We start from the raw sequence: 16,365 nt of genomic DNA, 5'->3' as shown, positions 1-16,365 counted from the left end.
TCTTGTCCGCATGGTTAATACATGCCTGAAAAACATGATGTTAGGAGGAGATAATTCTTCACGCATTAGCTCTTAACCATAGGTTCAGTGCCAAGGGGCTAATCTCAATTTTAGTGCGCTGGTAGTCTTGATAAAGGCTCAGTGCTTCTATAATAACCCACTGCACATAAAGGAATACACAGTATGCTGAGCCAGGAAATCAACAGTGTGGGTGTCAAAAATCAGCACTATAAACCATACATTTCCTCAACTCTAAAATGAATCACACTGTGCAGGCCCTTGGTGTTTTAAATGCTTTATTTACTGAAGGTTTGGGTGTTTGACTTTGATGAACCTCTTTGTGTCTACGTTCCCTCAGGATTAAGTTTCGTCCCATATGTAGATGGTGCAACTGTCAAATTGAGGTTTTATCTTTCCTCTATCACAGTACAATGGGTGGATGCACTCAATGTGTTAAGTTAACATAAGATAGCAGAGTTTAATATCATTTTGAAATGTCACTGTTACAATTTAATATGCTTCCATAAAAAAAAAAGAAAAATTTATACCTTGCTGTATCCTTATTTACATTCACTTATCCAAAGCTAATGTCCTTCAGTTAATGACATATGTGTGCCCAGAGGTGAAGTCATGGATTATGTCTCTATAATGTTCCTGTTCCTATTTATTAATTAACACCATGAACAAAGGACACTTTAGCAGCCTAGTGTGAAATATCATGTTTTAACTATATCTATGTCTTTATTTTACAAGTATCCTCAAAGCAGCGAGTCTCATGCTGTGAACATATTAGGAACGTGTTCCTTTAACTTCAGTAGTTTTTAGTCCTGTTTCATTGGACACAGAGGCCTGCTGGTCCGTTTAATCAGGAACAGCTGAATTACAGGTAGGAGCGATTGACTTCTTTGATGGATAAGAAATCATGGACAGCCTTATCTGGATTCTTTAGATGAAGATTGTCATCAAAAATGCAGTAATAACTCATTCAAATGTTCAGGACAGCCAACAAATGGAAAAACAAGTATGAAAAATAATTCATTTCAATAATTTACAATAAAATCTCTTTTTCCGTCTTTAACACATTCATATTCTAAGTATAAATCGAATACATAATTAACTGGACCTTTACGTATACCAACAATAATTTTGCAGTTACAGGAAACACATTATACAGTTGAACACGTTAAATAACAACATAGAAAACATTTTAAACACATATTTCAATAGGTCAGACCATTGTTTTTTCACAAGTACCGTTTACAAAGTGAAGACGAGCCTTACATAAAACAATTTGCATGCAAACATTGGAGCCCTGTTCAGTGACTAAGACACTCAAGCTCAGACCATTCAAGTCAAAAGGCTACTTAGAATCACAGGCACCACAAACGGAAGGTGCTTTTAATGTGTTCAGTAATTTATAGGCTTTTTCAAAGGTGTTTATCTCACACAGCAGTTGGAGGATGTCCACCATTGCGACCATTCAGAGTCCGACCTCTTATTGAGCGAGTCCTGAACGAGCCATCTGGGTGTAAGGAATCCGGCTTATCCTCACAACGAAAGACCATGAGGAAGCCAGTCCTATAGTTTTTATTCATCCACCCATAGAGGAAAGGGTTGGCAAAAGTCGAACACATAGCTATAATGTGAAACACTGTGTATATCAGTTTGTACTCTTTCAGCCTGAGCACCAGGTCCAGATCGCTGGCCAGCTGAAACACATGGAACGGCAGCCAGCAGATAGCAAACACCACCACCACCAGGGCCAACATCTTTGTGGTCTTTTTGCGGCGGTTGATGCTGTCATTGCGGCTGGACGGGCTGATATGGTTCTTCAGTTTAACCCAGATGCAGATGTAAGCGTAGCTTATGATGGCCAAAGGGATAATGTATTGTAGGAGCAGCATGAAAAGGCTGTAGATGACCCCATCGCTACTGGAACCATTGGGCCACTTCTCTGAACAAACAGCAAAATCCATATTAATAGACAGGATCTGTTCATGGCGGTACTCTCTGAAGATGGCCAAGGGTGCTGCGAGAACAGCAGAGGTAGTCCAGGTGAAAGCCATGATGAGAAAGCTGGAGTGCCAAGTCAAGCGCCGACCAAGGTGGAAGACGATGCAGCGGTAACGCTCCAATGCAATGACTGTCAGAGTCAGGATGGATACATGCACACTCAAGGCCTGTGCAAATGGAACCATGTGGCACAACACAGCCCCAAACTTCCACTCATCCAGCAGAGTGTAAATCAGAGTGAAGGGCAAACAGAGTGTGTTCACCAGGAGGTCTGCCAGGGCCAGGTTAGCTATGAAGAAGTTGGTCACAGTTCGCATGTTCCTGTAGCGAATAATCATGTAGATGACAAGAGAATTCCCCAGCAGCCCCAGCAGAATGATGAGAGAATATGCTGTGATTAATGTGATTTGGACCCCAAGGTGTTTGGTGATGTCAGTGTGAAAACCAGGTGTATGGAAATCCATGCTGTTGTTGAGGAGAATTAAAGGATCGGTTTCACTTTCCTCTCCTTCGGCTGTGCTGTTGGACGTGTCTGGTGGGCTCATCGCGGAAGATGCCAGATCAAAGCTGAGCCGACAACTGAGGAGAGAAATCACATGAAACAAATTTATTCTGTGGCATATACAAGGAAGAACTGTGTTTTGACCAAGGTATGAAAAGAAGCGATAAAGGTCATGATTGGAGAAGACACGCAAGCTTGAGTTTATTTATTACCCCTGGTAATACCCCTGATCTTTATCTCCTGTCACTACTTTCAAATTCAAAGGGTTTCATCACGTTTTTTTCTTTTCAGCACAGGAAGATGTTTCTCAAGTATTTCCCACTCCACGCCTGATCCCAAACAATCATTATGGATCCTGGTGAAGGGACCATATGATGACTCACTGGTCTCCCACCAGCAAAAAGTGTCACTAGTTTATGCTTGAACGCTGAAACAATCCGGAATTTAGTACTGCTGGAATTGAACCCATAGTCTAATATTTTGATCTCCTGAATTTCCTATCTAATTATGTTCTTCTCCTTATGCTACACAATATGTTAATGCATAGATAAATACCTATGTCCCTATGGAACAGAAATGTTGAACCATTCTCTTATTCTATTCATATCACATGATACATGGCCTTGGTACAAGTGCCCGCTTGGTTATGCTGGCATTACATTTTGTGCACATACCCTGCAGTTTTTCACGAACACATGTGTCATTATAAAGGCTAAAGGAAAATGATGGAGGAAGCAAACTGATCCAAAACATTCAGTCGGTTCAAAGCCACGTCATTAGAGCTGCAGACTGCGTTCCTTCACAGTCTGCATCTCATAAAGGAAATATTGCGAAGCATGTTTTTTCTGTCATTTTCTGCCACAAAGATCAGTGCTGGGACAGGATGCACAAGTTGATTTCAGCAAGAAATCTTCTCGTACAAGACACTCTCGGCTGCACATGTTATGTCTTTTCTGTCAATTTACTTGTGAGAGGCTGCGACTCCTGTTGAATGCAGGGAGAACATTTTGTTGCTGCCTGTTTAAAAACTAGTGTCAGTGTTTGAGTCTTAAATGACAGCCAAGGCTCTGACACCTCATTAAGCATAAATGCTAATTTAATTAAATGACACTGGAAGCAGCCAGAGGCTTTAAAGAAATCACTAATACTATGGTTTGAAAGTATTTCACTTGTGGGTGCTAAAAACTCTCATATTTCCTTTTTTATGAACTCACTGACCCAAATTGACTTTGCACTTACTCTTTGGCTCACATAAATCCCTGGAATTTTCTTTGAAGATATAAGAAGAACGAAATAACAGTGAGATGTCATCTCTTTGTTGACATACATTTGTGCTGGCTGTGGTGAATCTGGAGATGTTTTTTTTTTAATGTTAATATTTGTTTTTCATAATTTTTAAATGCAGTCAAAAATGGGGAGAACATAAGGAGTGTATGTAAATGTGCACTATTGTTGAGGATTTGTATTGCAATGTTTATTTATGACAAGTTATATTGTTCTCTCTCTAATTGCTGAGGTCTAACAAACCATAAGTAGATATGGGAGATATTAACAATTAAAAGCATAACTCTGTCTCTCCATGGTCCAGAAAATGTGAGCAAATAAAGTAAAACACCATGAGTGAGACTTATAAGAGACATAAAAGTATATCAGGTACACTGAATATACATACACTCATCTTGCAAATGACTTATATGTTAACTTTGAATCTTTATAGACAATGTGGTCATGACAACAAGTGTTGCACTGCCATAAAACCAAAAACATACCGAGCTCCACACAGTATACTAGTCAGAGATTTATCAGACAGACAGCAGGCGACATGTGCACCTTACAAAACATCAGTAATATTTCAAAGTACCATTTTCTGATCAGCGATGTTACTCCTCGATTTAAGGCGAGCTCGTGCCTTTGTACAATCTTTCACCATACTCAGTATACGCAGAGCCGTTAAATTACGCCTATACCTTGTTGCTGATCGAAGATTCATTGATGTGCGTAATTTGTAACATTTTAATTAACTTACTGAATAGTGCGCCTTCAATTATCTCCAAGAAGCTCTCCAAGCTCATTCAACCAAATCCGCAGGTGCAAACCATTCACCTCGCTCACAGATCATCTCCTGTTCTGCGTAATCTGGACACTTGTTCGACCTCCTTTTTCAAATGTCCTCCACAGAGCCAAATTACGCACGTTCAATACTTTTATTTACCATAAGTTACGCTGTTAGAAAATAACAGATAACGCAAAAATATGTTCACCTCAGACATACATTTCTGTCATTAAAGTCTAAATGAAAGCTATTCAAGTATTACCGGACTCACCTTTTCCACTAAATCTGCTTTGCAAACGAGTCCTCACTCGAGTGGAACGAGGAGGAAAAATCCCGAAGCTCCTCCCAAGCTGTAGTGCCCAGTACGCATCTTGTGGCTCCACTGTGCGTTCTCCAAGCAATTCTCACGCGTCCACATCTTTGCCAGGGACTGTCACTGGAGATCTGCGCAGGAAGTGCGCTGTGTAGATGACATTTATATTCGAGGGATCTATGTTGTTTCATTTCCAGTGCATCATACAATAATTGGATGCACGTCTAACACACAAAAAAATATCATTTAAAATGCAAACGCAGAAATACGTCACTGATCTAATGACATTTAATATTTTTTATCTCAATATTTTATTCACTTTCCACACAGGCTTTCTTTTTTAAACACAGCTGTTGTTTTATCTTCTTCTCCTTTATCTTGTGTTTAAATTAACTTATATTCGGAACTTAAACAACTGTAAAACACAACCTTTTTTTAGGCTGCACGTCTCTTATGTGTTTTCAGCTATCAAATGAACAGCATCAAAAGTACTTGGTGATACAACTTGCTATTGTTGTGCAGCAGCATGAAACCGCCGCCAGATTTAGCTGATTCACTGTGAAGACAATACAGACGCAAATCTCACAAGCTCATTTCTCTGAGCTGCCATGGCTTCCTAAAATAGATCAAAGTTTATGGTGAATGGATTGTTAAGCTGCATGTAAACAAAATCATCAAGTATTGGATGCCTAAGCACAAGAAAAAAATACCAAATTGAGTTTTGGGACATTTGAACAGGGTTTGGTTGGGAATTTCAATCATATTTTATTTGAGTGAGTCATTCAGCTGAATTGATTCACCTTTTAATAGGGTTGGAATAAGTATGAGGTGTCGTATTGAATTGTAGATGGAGTCATTTTCCTTCACATATTGTCACTAAGCTTGGAGAATTTACTGAAAGTATAATAGGTTTCCTGTCAGCACATTTCTCAAGGCAGATTTTCAGAAAAAAAAACTGCTTCACAAAAGAAAAGCTTTAAGCAAAATGTTTATTAAATAAAATGTAATACAATTTTCACGGTTAATAATCATATGTATTTGCAGGATTCATGGACTCTATTTAACATGATATGACCATGACAGACCTGCAGAATGTATTACCATTGACTTGGTGGGATTTGATAAGCTGAAACGTACTTTACTGACACCTTTTGGCACAAAAAAAGAAGCTTTTTCTATACAGCCATTCACTATGTGGTTTTCAATATCGGAAAGAGGAACCATGGTTCCCTGGAGTCTTGTTTCAGCATGTCCAGAGTTGTCTTTCAGTATCCAAGGTGATACATAATCATCTAGGAAACAGTGCTGTGTGAGATCCTTGCATCCTTTCAGGGAATTTATGTGATGATGAAATGATTGCTGAGCTAATTGACTTAGTTATTGAGATTACCTTTATTGATTGGGACAGGCTGTCTCTCCACTTCAATTTATTCCCTCGATTATGAGAGCTGCACCCCTTGCTCCATGTGCACAAGGTAACTGCTGTCAAGGTTGCCACCTCTCTCAGCATGACTTGCATTCGTGAATGATAAGGATTTCTGTCATTGACACAAATGTATTAAATCAAGCCATGTTCTCAAAAGTGCAGGGAGGAAAATTGTTGTTTTCTGCAATGTTGGTTGTAATTGCAGATTAAAACTGAGATTATATTAATCCACATATACATACATGTGATCTATGTCTGAGTCCCCTCCATATCTATTATGTTCCATTGCAGTTCATACTATCAGTCTTTCTGTAAACCTTCTCTAAAAGCAATTATGCCCCTGATCTGATCACAGGATTAGAAAATGAGAGACCAAATTCCCAGTCGACACTACCAGATCCATTCTTCCTGACTGTCTGTGTTTTGGTTTAAGCTGTATAAATCCCACAGGCTGAATGAATGTTGGAGAACACACAAACCAAGAAATCCCATTCCCACCTGCTTATCTTTTTGTTTTCTCCAACAGAGGTGAAATTTGACAGGTATGGTCCAGCTTATCTTTTTGTTTTCTCCAACAGAGGTGAAATTTAACAGGTATGGTCCAGATCACAGTCTGTAATTTCTCAGCGCTTACAAAGTATTGATCTCAAAATATAAACAGTGTGAAATCTGAAAATTGGATCCCTTGGGTAAACATTTGGCTGAGAGGTTCCAATTAGTGTGAATTTCTTTATAGAACCAATACCAGATCTTCTGCAAAAATGATGTTGTGTGAGTACGGTAGATGTTTTGCAAATGTCATCTAATCAGGCTACAGGTGAGCTCATTTGATTTAATACATATTTTCAGCCAGTTTTATGTTGCATATCTAACCCACAGAGAACTATGATTATACAGAGTTCATTTGTTGCCTATTTCCCAATTAATTATTTTCCCCCCCTGCTTAACATTTTCAAACTCTGAATTTTACATAGCCTTGGCTAAAACCTTGTGTTGCAAACTACAGCAGTGGCATTTGAAAGAATCAATCATTTACAAGGAGGCTTAGCCTTTGCAGCTTGGTAACTAGTCTTGTATGTTAAATCACATAAAAAAAGAATGTAGAAAGCAGAAAGTTTCCTAACTACCTTCATGTATTACCAATGGACAGCAGATGTAAAATAGCTTTATTTTAAATATTTAATGTTGGGCTTTTTGTGCATTCATGTGGAGACAGGACAATGTATAGAGTTGGAAATCAGGGAGAGTGTGGGGAATGAGATGAGGGAAAGGAGCCACAGGTCGGACTCAAACCCAGGCTGTCTGCTTGGAGGTCTATAACCTTCCACACGTACTCACCATACAATACCAGTGCTAAAAGATGTAAATAAGCTTAAAGATAACTGTGGTAAAATCAAATGGCAACATGTATGTTCATTATTATGCAAAAAATAACAATATATTGAATAATTAATTATGTAAGTACATAATCAATATAGATAGATATAGCTTGAACCCTTCATAACAGCAGTGAAGGAGAAAAAAAAGTGAAGTAAAGACAAAAAAAAAAAGTTGCTTACAGTCAATGGGAGGAACTTACATCCCGCTGTTAACTTTAAAGCACGAGGACCAATGAAAAAAGGGCTTTCGTTTTGCACATGCGCAGTAGATGTGTACGTTTTGTTCCCAAACAGCTGCAGACCATAGACTACACTAGAGCAGCTGGACGGACTGTGAAGTATTTGGCCACAAAAATCTCGGGACAACAGGCGACGTAAGTTCACCAAAGTGTTATAAGAATGTTGAGTGATAGGTTTCTGTGTCCGAGTTTTAACTTCGCGCTGCTTTTAGTGACCGCTTACTGTTTGCTGTACTTGGCTAAACGTTAGCAGGTCAAACTAAACATCTGACGTCTCTCTGACAATACAAATCACAAGCTAGCTTATAGAGTCTCGTGATAAAGCACCTGATTTCTGCTCCTGCAACCCTGATTAACATTTACACTTGAACTGGCTGTCGTGTACACTTGACGTAGACGAATACAAAGGAGCAAGTAGAGTTATTTGCAGCTATTATTAGATTAAAATGTTTGACTGGAGAAGGGAGCAGCATGAACCACTGTGCTGGTCCCAGATGTAGACAATACTTAAAACATAGTGTAGTGAGCAAGAGTAACGTGTTTCTGTGGGGTGTAAACTTGCATTTATGTTCTATTTCTGTTGTGATTTCCTCACTGTTCCTCCAGGCCTTTGCTTTCACTTCATCAGTGTGGACAGACTTTGAAGAAGGAATTCCCCTTCAACAATGGCTGCTGCTGCGAATGCTGCTACATCAACCAAAGGTAGCCTGAAGGAGGACCTGACATGTGCCATCTGCTGCGACCTGTTCAGGGAGCCGGTCATGTTGGCCTGCATGCACCACTTCTGCAAACCCTGCATCTCCAGGTACTGGAGAGGAACCCAGGGACCTGTCACCTGTCCGCAGTGTCGCAAAGAGTTCAGCTGCAAACAGTTTCAAACCAACTACCTTGTGACAGCCATGGTGGAGAAAGTCAGGGCCACCACCTCGGATACTTACCTCAAGAACCTCGAGGTGAGTCCAGCCCCGGACGTGTTTTCAACCACGATCCTTCCGGCTACCCTCTGTCAGATTTACCCGAGATCACCTGGAAGGCATTATCAAGTGTTTTTCAGTAGATTTACTAATTAAAACAAACACCCTGTAACCTCATGAGTAATATACGTTTAATTCAAACAGCGTGTATTATTCAGTCCATATCTGTGTATGTGAACCTTAGCTACACCCTGAACATATGTCCCTTAAATTGCCCAAGACAAAGTTCACTCTTCCCTTTTATAATATGACAGGATTTATGACTGAGCAGGGAAAACAGAACACTCTGCCAGAATAATGAAAATCCCCGTTCATATAAAAAAAGAAAAATCTTGTAATTAATCCTACCTTTGTCACTATTGTGAGGTAAGATTGTCTTTCATCCTGTGTCTGAAATAGTTTTCTTTCTTTCTACTTTCTTGTTGTTTTGGGAAATGTTTTAAAAAAAACAACTTGGACAAAACAAGATAAGACAATCGATATCCCTCTCTACTGTAAATACAAGGCTAAAGCCAGGTGCAAGTTAGCTCAGCATACTAGAAACAAAGGGAAATAGAGAGCTGTGCCCCGTCCGAAGGTGATAAAAACACATTAGGTTGCCGAAGTTACATTTGTTTGTAGCTGGCAGTCAAAGTGGTTTTATAGTTAATGTCTCTTCTAGTTAGGCTCTGCTAGTTTCCGGTTAACCTTATAGTGAGTTCAGGTGATATTACCAAAATGTCAAGCACTATTCACTTCACTTCTTGTTGGATTACATCCATTTATTGGGTTTTCCCACCCTGACTTGAGTTGCATGTCACCAAACAGAAACAGCTGAAGGAGACTTTGGAGAACCACCGCCTGAGGAAGGAGGACTTCATCAACAGTATACGCAGAGACAAAGACAAGATGGAAACCATAAAGGTACACCCCTCAGGGGAAGTTGAGAGATGGCGGCACTTAGCAGATAAGAATGCACACATCCCTCCCTAATGGCTGTTTGCGATATGTTGCTGTGCATATTTGGTGTTTGCAGATGTTGTAAATGACAGTTTGTGCTTTGATATGTAAATGATTATGGACTCTGCGCTTGAGTGCATAAATGACTCCCTAACCTCGGACTCCATTGTAGGTAAACTATGCAAAAAATCTCTAATGTACAGCTGTAATAGTACATAACATATTGTCATTTTTGCTCATGCAGAAAGATCTGGTCCATTGAACAAATGATTACTCTGCTTTTAGTAACTTAAACAGTTTGCCAAGGCTCTGTACACATCTAATGAGTGTGAGACGAATGGAAGATTAAAGTCTGATTGTTTTGGGCATGCTGTGCAGTGATGTTGAATGGTTAAACCTTCCCTGCTTCAATGTTTTTGTTTGACACATTGCTTTAAGGTGCAGCTTCATAATTTGCGGTAAGTCAGACTCCAGAGATTTATACTTTTATAGTACAGAGTTGTAAGATATTAAAGCTTTGGAAGCAAAAGCAATTTCGCAAGGTCTTTTGTAAATCTACCTTTTCCAGTTGGTAAAAGAAGAATGTGCTAATATGAAGAAAGCAATATGTTCCATGATGTCCTCTTCTTGTGAAATCAGTCCTTTTTTCTTTGTCACAGAAACTTGGAGCAGATCTGCAGGCTCGAGTCAAAGGAGAATTCCGAGCTCTGTATCAGATCCTGCAGGACGAGGAGACCTGTGTGCTGGAGCAGCTCAGGAGAGAGCAGGAGGAGGAGCTGGAGAAAGTCCAACACCACCTGGAGGCCATCGAGCTGGCTCTGAGGGAGCTCGAGGAAAATATAAGAGTGCTGCAACAGGCCAGCGCCGACACCGAGAACGTTGTCGTGACAGAGGTGAGAACTCGGATAGAAAATAAAGTTTATGTATTCATCTAACTTTTGTTGGTTCAATTTCTCAAGGTCACAGTCGACATCAATTTAAAAAAATCCAAAATCACATCTCAACTTGAAATAAATCCAACTATGTCATCGGATTTCACTTGTGTGATTTGCATCAAATTGAGACAAAGGTTGTTAATCGGATTCTCCTTTCATTTCCTTCTCTCCAGCTCCCACAGCTGAGGTTAGTGTGTGTTTCAGATGATTCAGTGCTTTCAGCATTTTGCATCTGTTCTTATTCGATTTCTGTCCCCATTTAGTGTCATTTGTAAAACAAGTTTGTTGGCTTTCTTTCAACAGACCATGTGTGCGAGCGGATATTGCTCCAGAGTTTGATATAAATGCCTTCTGCAACAAGTACATGGCCCCTTTGCAGTACATCACATGGAGAAAAATGTTCAAGTCTTTGAAGCCAGGTAATTTCCCCTCTCATGTGCTTTCTTAAACACACATTTAGACCAGCGCTGAAAGGTGGTTCTGCCTCAACAAAGGGAGAAGAACAGAAGAACCAAAGTATTAGAGATGTTATTGTAACAGAAAGATGTTGACGACAGATTAACAGCTTTTGAATTAAAAATGGAACACTATAAATATTTAATTATTTGTCTCGCCCCAAAGGTCCTTCTCCATTAACGTTTGATGTTGACACAGCGCACCCAAGCATTTACGTCTCCAGGGACAAAACGGTGGCGGTAGAATGTGAAACTGTGATCCCACACATGGGCCACAACAAACGCTTCCTCCAGTGCATCAATGTCCTTGCTGCCCAGGGTTTCCAGTCAGGCCGACACTACTGGGAGATAGAAGTGGGCTCCAAAACCAAGTGGGACCTGGGTGTGGCCTCTGAAGCTGTAGACCGTCATTCCAGGATCAAGCTCAGCCCCGAGAGCGGTTACTGGACGTTGCGAGTCCGCAACGGAAGCGAGTACTCAGCCGGCACGCAGCCCTGGTCGAGGCTGCAGCTGGGATGTTCCCCAAAGAGGGTCGGCGTTTTCTTAGACTGCGAGGAGAGGAGGGTGTCCTTCTACAACGCCGACGACATGAGCTTGCTCTACTCGTTCACCAACGGACCGAGGGGGAAGGTGTTCCCCTTCTTCAGTCCTTGCATCAGCGACAGCTGTCAGAAACCTCAGCCAATCAAACTCATCCACTATCCGCCTGTCGCTCTGTCCGGCTAACACAGGTCCACTTAATAAAATCTTTCACTGTGTTATAGTTATCCATTCACTTTGACCGGTGACTCTGAATCTCTAAGCTCTAAGGAAGAGCTGCTGCTGTTGGTATTCTGACTTTAAACTTTCACACTGTTCTCTTGTTAGCCATGCTGTAATGATGAACTGTCAGATGCTTTTAGTTTGTTTTTTGTTTTTCTAAAATGGACTCTAAAATCCATGAAATGTTCTGAAATTGATATATAATCATTTTGAGAAAAGTTATTCTGTAATCATTGAAAAGAGCTTTTTGTTTTGCTAAATTAATCAGCAGAGAAATATCAAAAGCAAATAGTCAACTAATATGTAGCATGAATTTACACATACAAATTGTTCTCCATTGTTCAACCAGATTTCTAAAGGTTGTAGCTTTGAGCTTTCAATAACCCTGTGAATGATTATCTCAGCATCATGGTATCATGCACTTTATTACTGAGTTTTGTGTTTTTATGGTTCTTCATGTTTAAAAAAAAAAAAAAAAAAAGTCTGAATGCTTGTGCCTTTTATTTGATGTTTTCTGACAGTTTAAAAAAATGTGTAATTTTGGAGCACCTTATGAGTTCTTTCGAAAACCAGCAGCGCTTGCCGATTTTCGTTTTTTTTTTAGTATTTAGAATAATTTACATTAATGACACGTGCCTTACTTTGAACAGAGAATATCTTGCTCTTTCATTTGTAATGTTTTATCACTCAATGAGACATCTTCAATGTAGTTCTTTGCTGTATTCAGTCTATGCATTATATTTTATATTGTTTTTATGCATGTCAGTCATTTCCTGTTAAAGACCAAAACATGATGTTCAACCTGCTGATTCAAGTAATAAACCAAATCACTTTTTCTTTTAAACAAACTCTTCTTTGATCTCACTCTGCAGCTGGGACTGTGCACACTTCTATGACCTCTCTTGAAATAATCAAGGATGTTATTAAGCACCATCAAAGCAGAACACACAACTAAGAACACATGAGCCATCTCTGACACTGAAAGAGCCAGAAGAGGCAGGCTCTCGGTTATCTTTACAAACATACAACAACACCCACGTCCTGTTTCCTCCTGTCAGGTGAAAGGTCACATAAACACGGTGACAGTAGGGATGCCTCTTGGCTGCTGGACCAGCCTCAGGGGCACACAAAGCAGGATGCTGCTGCCTCCTCTGCAGATTGGAAAAGTGGCACAGATGGGGACTCGTGCATTTCCCCTTTACAGTGACTACATGGAAAATGTGCGTTTAAGAAACACTAAAAAGCTATGACCTATTAATTCAGATTAAAAACAACCACTGATTGAATGCCTCCGTGTACCTTGAACATCAGAGTGGAAAAGTATTTAGATCTTTTACAAAGCATAGTCCTGCATTTCGTAACATTACGTATGCTAGTTTGAAATGCAAAGTTAGCAACTTATCAGTAGTGTAAGTGAAATCACATATGATGGAGAAAAGTCGTCCCAACCTGTTAATAAATCACAATCACTTAGATGATCAGAAATATTCAAAAAGGTACAAATAAGATCATCAACTTTGGAGATACATGGCTTCTACTTAACTGTATGAATTATTGTGAGAAAAGATTTGCTGGCTCGTGTCAATATTGACGCACCCATGGACAAAGCTTTCTTATTGCTTTGCAAACTTTGTGTATTTTGTACAGTTTAGTATTTTTTTAAACAGAAAAATCTTATTATATTATACAGTCAAAGAATGGCTAATGGACAATTATAGCTGTGGAATTTTATTCAAAAGGCTGCTGTAATTCAATGTGAAGATCATTATCAATCTCATGACCAATGGCCTTTTTACTTGAGTTTTTACATGAATGGATACAGATTAGAGGTATCCATGATAATTTCACACATTTCTTTAAGCAGCTTATCTAATCACAGGATAAATTAGTAGGACAAAAGATTCAGTAATTTACCATTAAATTATGTACATTAATGGTCTGAGTGGGATTGCATTAAAAGGAGAAATGAAAACTAAATTGTGTTCTTAAGCACATTATTAAATAATATATAAAATCAATGCATTTATGAAGTCTGATACTGTGAAATATGGAATGTACTCTTTTTTGCTCTTTTTCAACATCGTGTTCTCTCTAGAAAAAATACTTTGAGCCTCTTGGTAGAATATTTTTGGTTTTGATTAAATTCAATGTGATATGTGGTCTTTTAAGAGGAATTAAAATTAGAGATGCATATATCAGTCTGTTTTATATAAATCATTGTGTCATGACAAAAGGTTAGCTTAAAAAGGTTTCTCAATGACCCCACAAGCAATTATCATCTGTCAATGATGTTCCACTCAGCATAAAAGAGTATTTTAGCATTTTGCAGCCAAAAGACTTAAGTGCTTAATTCACAGCTACCTCTCTCAACAGCTTTGTTTTTGAACAGCGTGCAACAGTCACTTGCAGGAAAAAGTTTCTACTTTACAGCTGATACTTTAACCACTTATTGGTGAACTTCTGTATACTCTATCAACCAAAGAGCCAAATATGTTTTTCGAGTTAAAAGTTGTTCGCGGCCAAACTACAGTTAAAAGAAAAGTGAGCATTAGACATCAATTTGGTTACATGAAACACTGGAGCACTGTAACGTAGCTCCATGACACAACTCCCTTAACATAGATGTAATGTGAAATAACTCCCCAACGTACCACTGTAACATAGCTACGTGACATAACTCCCCAACGTAACACTGTAACATAGCTACGTGACATAACTCCCCAACGTAACACTGTAACATAGCTACGTGACATAACTCCCCAACGTAACACTGTAACATAGCTACGTGACATAACTCCCCAAACGTAACACCATGTAATACCATGTTCAGCCACTACGAGGAAATGTGTTCAAAGGCAGTCGGTGCATGTCTTGGGAGCTTGCTCTGTATCTGTGGGACATTTGCTAAGAATATCAATAATTATTGTCCTCATGTAATAATATTTCAGTCTCTTATTTGATTATTTGTTTGCTGCCCTGCAGTTTGAACAAGTTAACATTTAATAAGAATTTGAAATTTGACAGATAACAGAAAGTACTTTTAGTAAAACTTCAGTAATTGCTTTGAATTGAATGGATTATCATGGTAAATTAATTAGTAAATATCTACAGACCAGATGTAGCAGCATTGCTCCATGTTCTTGTCAGGGAGCCTTATAGTGAACATGACCTACAACAGGCGAGAACATTTGGCAACCTCAATCAAAACAAAAACCCCTTTTGAACCGGGACAACGACATCAAAGTGCCCTGGCAGAATGCAACAAAGTGAACGGGCCCATGGGCATGAACTTCAGCAACACAGAGTGGGGTTGCATGTTCGCTCTACGTATCCTTCCTATGATAGTAGCTGTATATGTGTAATGTGTTTCCTGACCCGAGGATGGGCCGGATGGTGTGCTGGCACTTCAAGGACAGGTCCTTGAGTTCTCAGTTGTCTCTCAGGAGCCAACAGGATTACAAACTCAAAGCTTTTCATCTGACACAACAGGGGCCATCACTCTGTCCTGCATGAGGGCTGTTATTTGTTTTCACTGCAGCCTGTATGCTTGTGTATGCAGTTTATTATTAAATTGGCCACTCAAGTGTTTTTATGACATTATCTGTTATAAATTGTTGATGAGATTTGGTTACTCCCTGGACATACTTTTGTTAGACTATCAACAATTTACTGTGTTTATTATCTTGTGAAAGCAAAGGCACTGCTGGGCTGAGAACATTTTAATTACAAGCATTTAATCACAACACTGTGTTTTAAGGTCAGAGAGGTACATTGTCGTAAGGGATCTTGGGGTGACACATGCCCAAAATAACACCAAATGATCCTTTGAGTCCCTGTTATTCCACACTTGTGATGTCCGGTTCTCTGTGGTTTAGAAATAACACAGAATAGCTTAATCAAATCAAGACTAAATATTTGTCTTCATACATCTTATTGACAGCTGCTGTGTGATGAATGAACTGGTGTTAGATGGTGCTGAGGGCACTGTTTGGAAGGAGTCTTGAGTCAACTACAGTGTTATTATGCTTGTAATGGATTTCCAAGTTGAGATATAGTACAGCACACTGCTGGTTTTTTAGCACACTCGTGGTGCTGAAAAGTTCTGTCTGGGATTGATTAAACTGCATGAAATGGGCTCCCTGGTTCTTCTGTGGCTCCTAAAGAGCATTTTGATCTCATCGCTGCTGCAACAAGGCATGGTTAATGACTTACTACACCCAACACTCTATCGTTTTTGTGCGTGGGTGCACCTCTCATACCCTCTTGACTTTTTTTATATCTGAGTGTTTATGGTACACAGGTTTTCAATTTTCTAAATCCTCCCTTTGAGATAGTACAGGGCTCACTTTGGGCAGTTTTCTCTCAGTACATGATT

At 39.4% G+C, this 16,365-nt stretch overlaps 2 protein-coding genes across 4 annotated transcripts; one reads left to right on the top strand and one right to left on the bottom strand.

The window, feature by feature from the left end:
* Positions 1-286: 286 nt before the first annotated feature.
* Positions 287-4,993, bottom strand: npy7r (neuropeptide Y receptor Y7). 3 transcript variants are annotated; one of them, XM_079351927.1, is made up of 2 exons: positions 4,840-4,993; positions 287-2,592 (listed from the first exon to the last, which is right to left on the bottom strand). In XM_079351927.1, the coding sequence occupies exon 2, from the start codon at positions 2,556-2,558 to the stop codon at positions 1,443-1,445; it is 1,116 nt and encodes a 371-aa protein (XP_079208053.1). In that variant the 5' UTR covers positions 2,559-2,592; positions 4,840-4,993; the 3' UTR covers positions 287-1,442. The 3 variants fall into 3 exon arrangements, with proteins under 3 accessions (XP_079208053.1, XP_079208052.1, XP_079208054.1); XM_079351926.1 differs by lacking the exon at positions 4,840-4,993 and adding an exon at positions 4,483-4,815; XM_079351928.1 differs by lacking the exon at positions 4,840-4,993 and adding an exon at positions 4,542-4,815.
* A 2,936-nt stretch (positions 4,994-7,929) lies between these two features.
* On the top strand, positions 7,930-12,838 carry trim105 (tripartite motif containing 105). The gene is made up of 7 exons (XM_079351925.1): positions 7,930-8,060; positions 8,532-8,878; positions 9,707-9,802; positions 10,498-10,731; positions 10,947-10,960; positions 11,077-11,192; positions 11,395-12,838. Exons 2-7 carry the CDS (start codon positions 8,591-8,593, stop codon positions 11,952-11,954), a joined length of 1,308 nt encoding a protein of 435 aa, XP_079208051.1. The 5' UTR covers positions 7,930-8,060; positions 8,532-8,590; the 3' UTR covers positions 11,955-12,838.
* The last annotated feature ends 3,527 nt before the right edge of the window (positions 12,839-16,365 follow it).

This window comes from Symphodus melops (genome assembly GCF_947650265.1).
Source record: "Symphodus melops genome assembly, chromosome: 9".
Classification (NCBI taxonomy): domain Eukaryota; kingdom Metazoa; phylum Chordata; class Actinopteri; order Labriformes; family Labridae; genus Symphodus; species Symphodus melops.
Note: the sequence above shows the minus strand (reverse complement) of the source record. Positions and strands in the feature narration are given on the sequence as shown.

What these genes read in the sequence shown, in the direction of transcription:
- npy7r (XM_079351926.1), bottom strand. Translation starts at nt 4,505, where the DNA reads ATGAATCTTCGATCAGCAACAAG. An exon ending in AATCTTCGATCAGCAACAAG is followed by an intron (nt 2,593 to 4,482) that starts GTATAGGCGTAA and finishes TTCTCTCCTCAG; the next exon opens with TTGTCGGCTCAGCTTTGATC.
- trim105 (XM_079351925.1), top strand. Translation starts at nt 8,591, where the DNA reads ATGGCTGCTGCTGCGAATGCTGCTACATCAACCAAAGGTAGCCTGAAG. An exon ending in CTTACCTCAAGAACCTCGAG is followed by an intron (nt 8,879 to 9,706) that starts GTGAGTCCAGCC and finishes GTCACCAAACAG; the next exon opens with AAACAGCTGAAGGAGACTTT. An exon ending in GTTCAAGTCTTTGAAGCCAG is followed by an intron (nt 11,193 to 11,394) that starts GTAATTTCCCCT and finishes CTCGCCCCAAAG; the next exon opens with GTCCTTCTCCATTAACGTTT.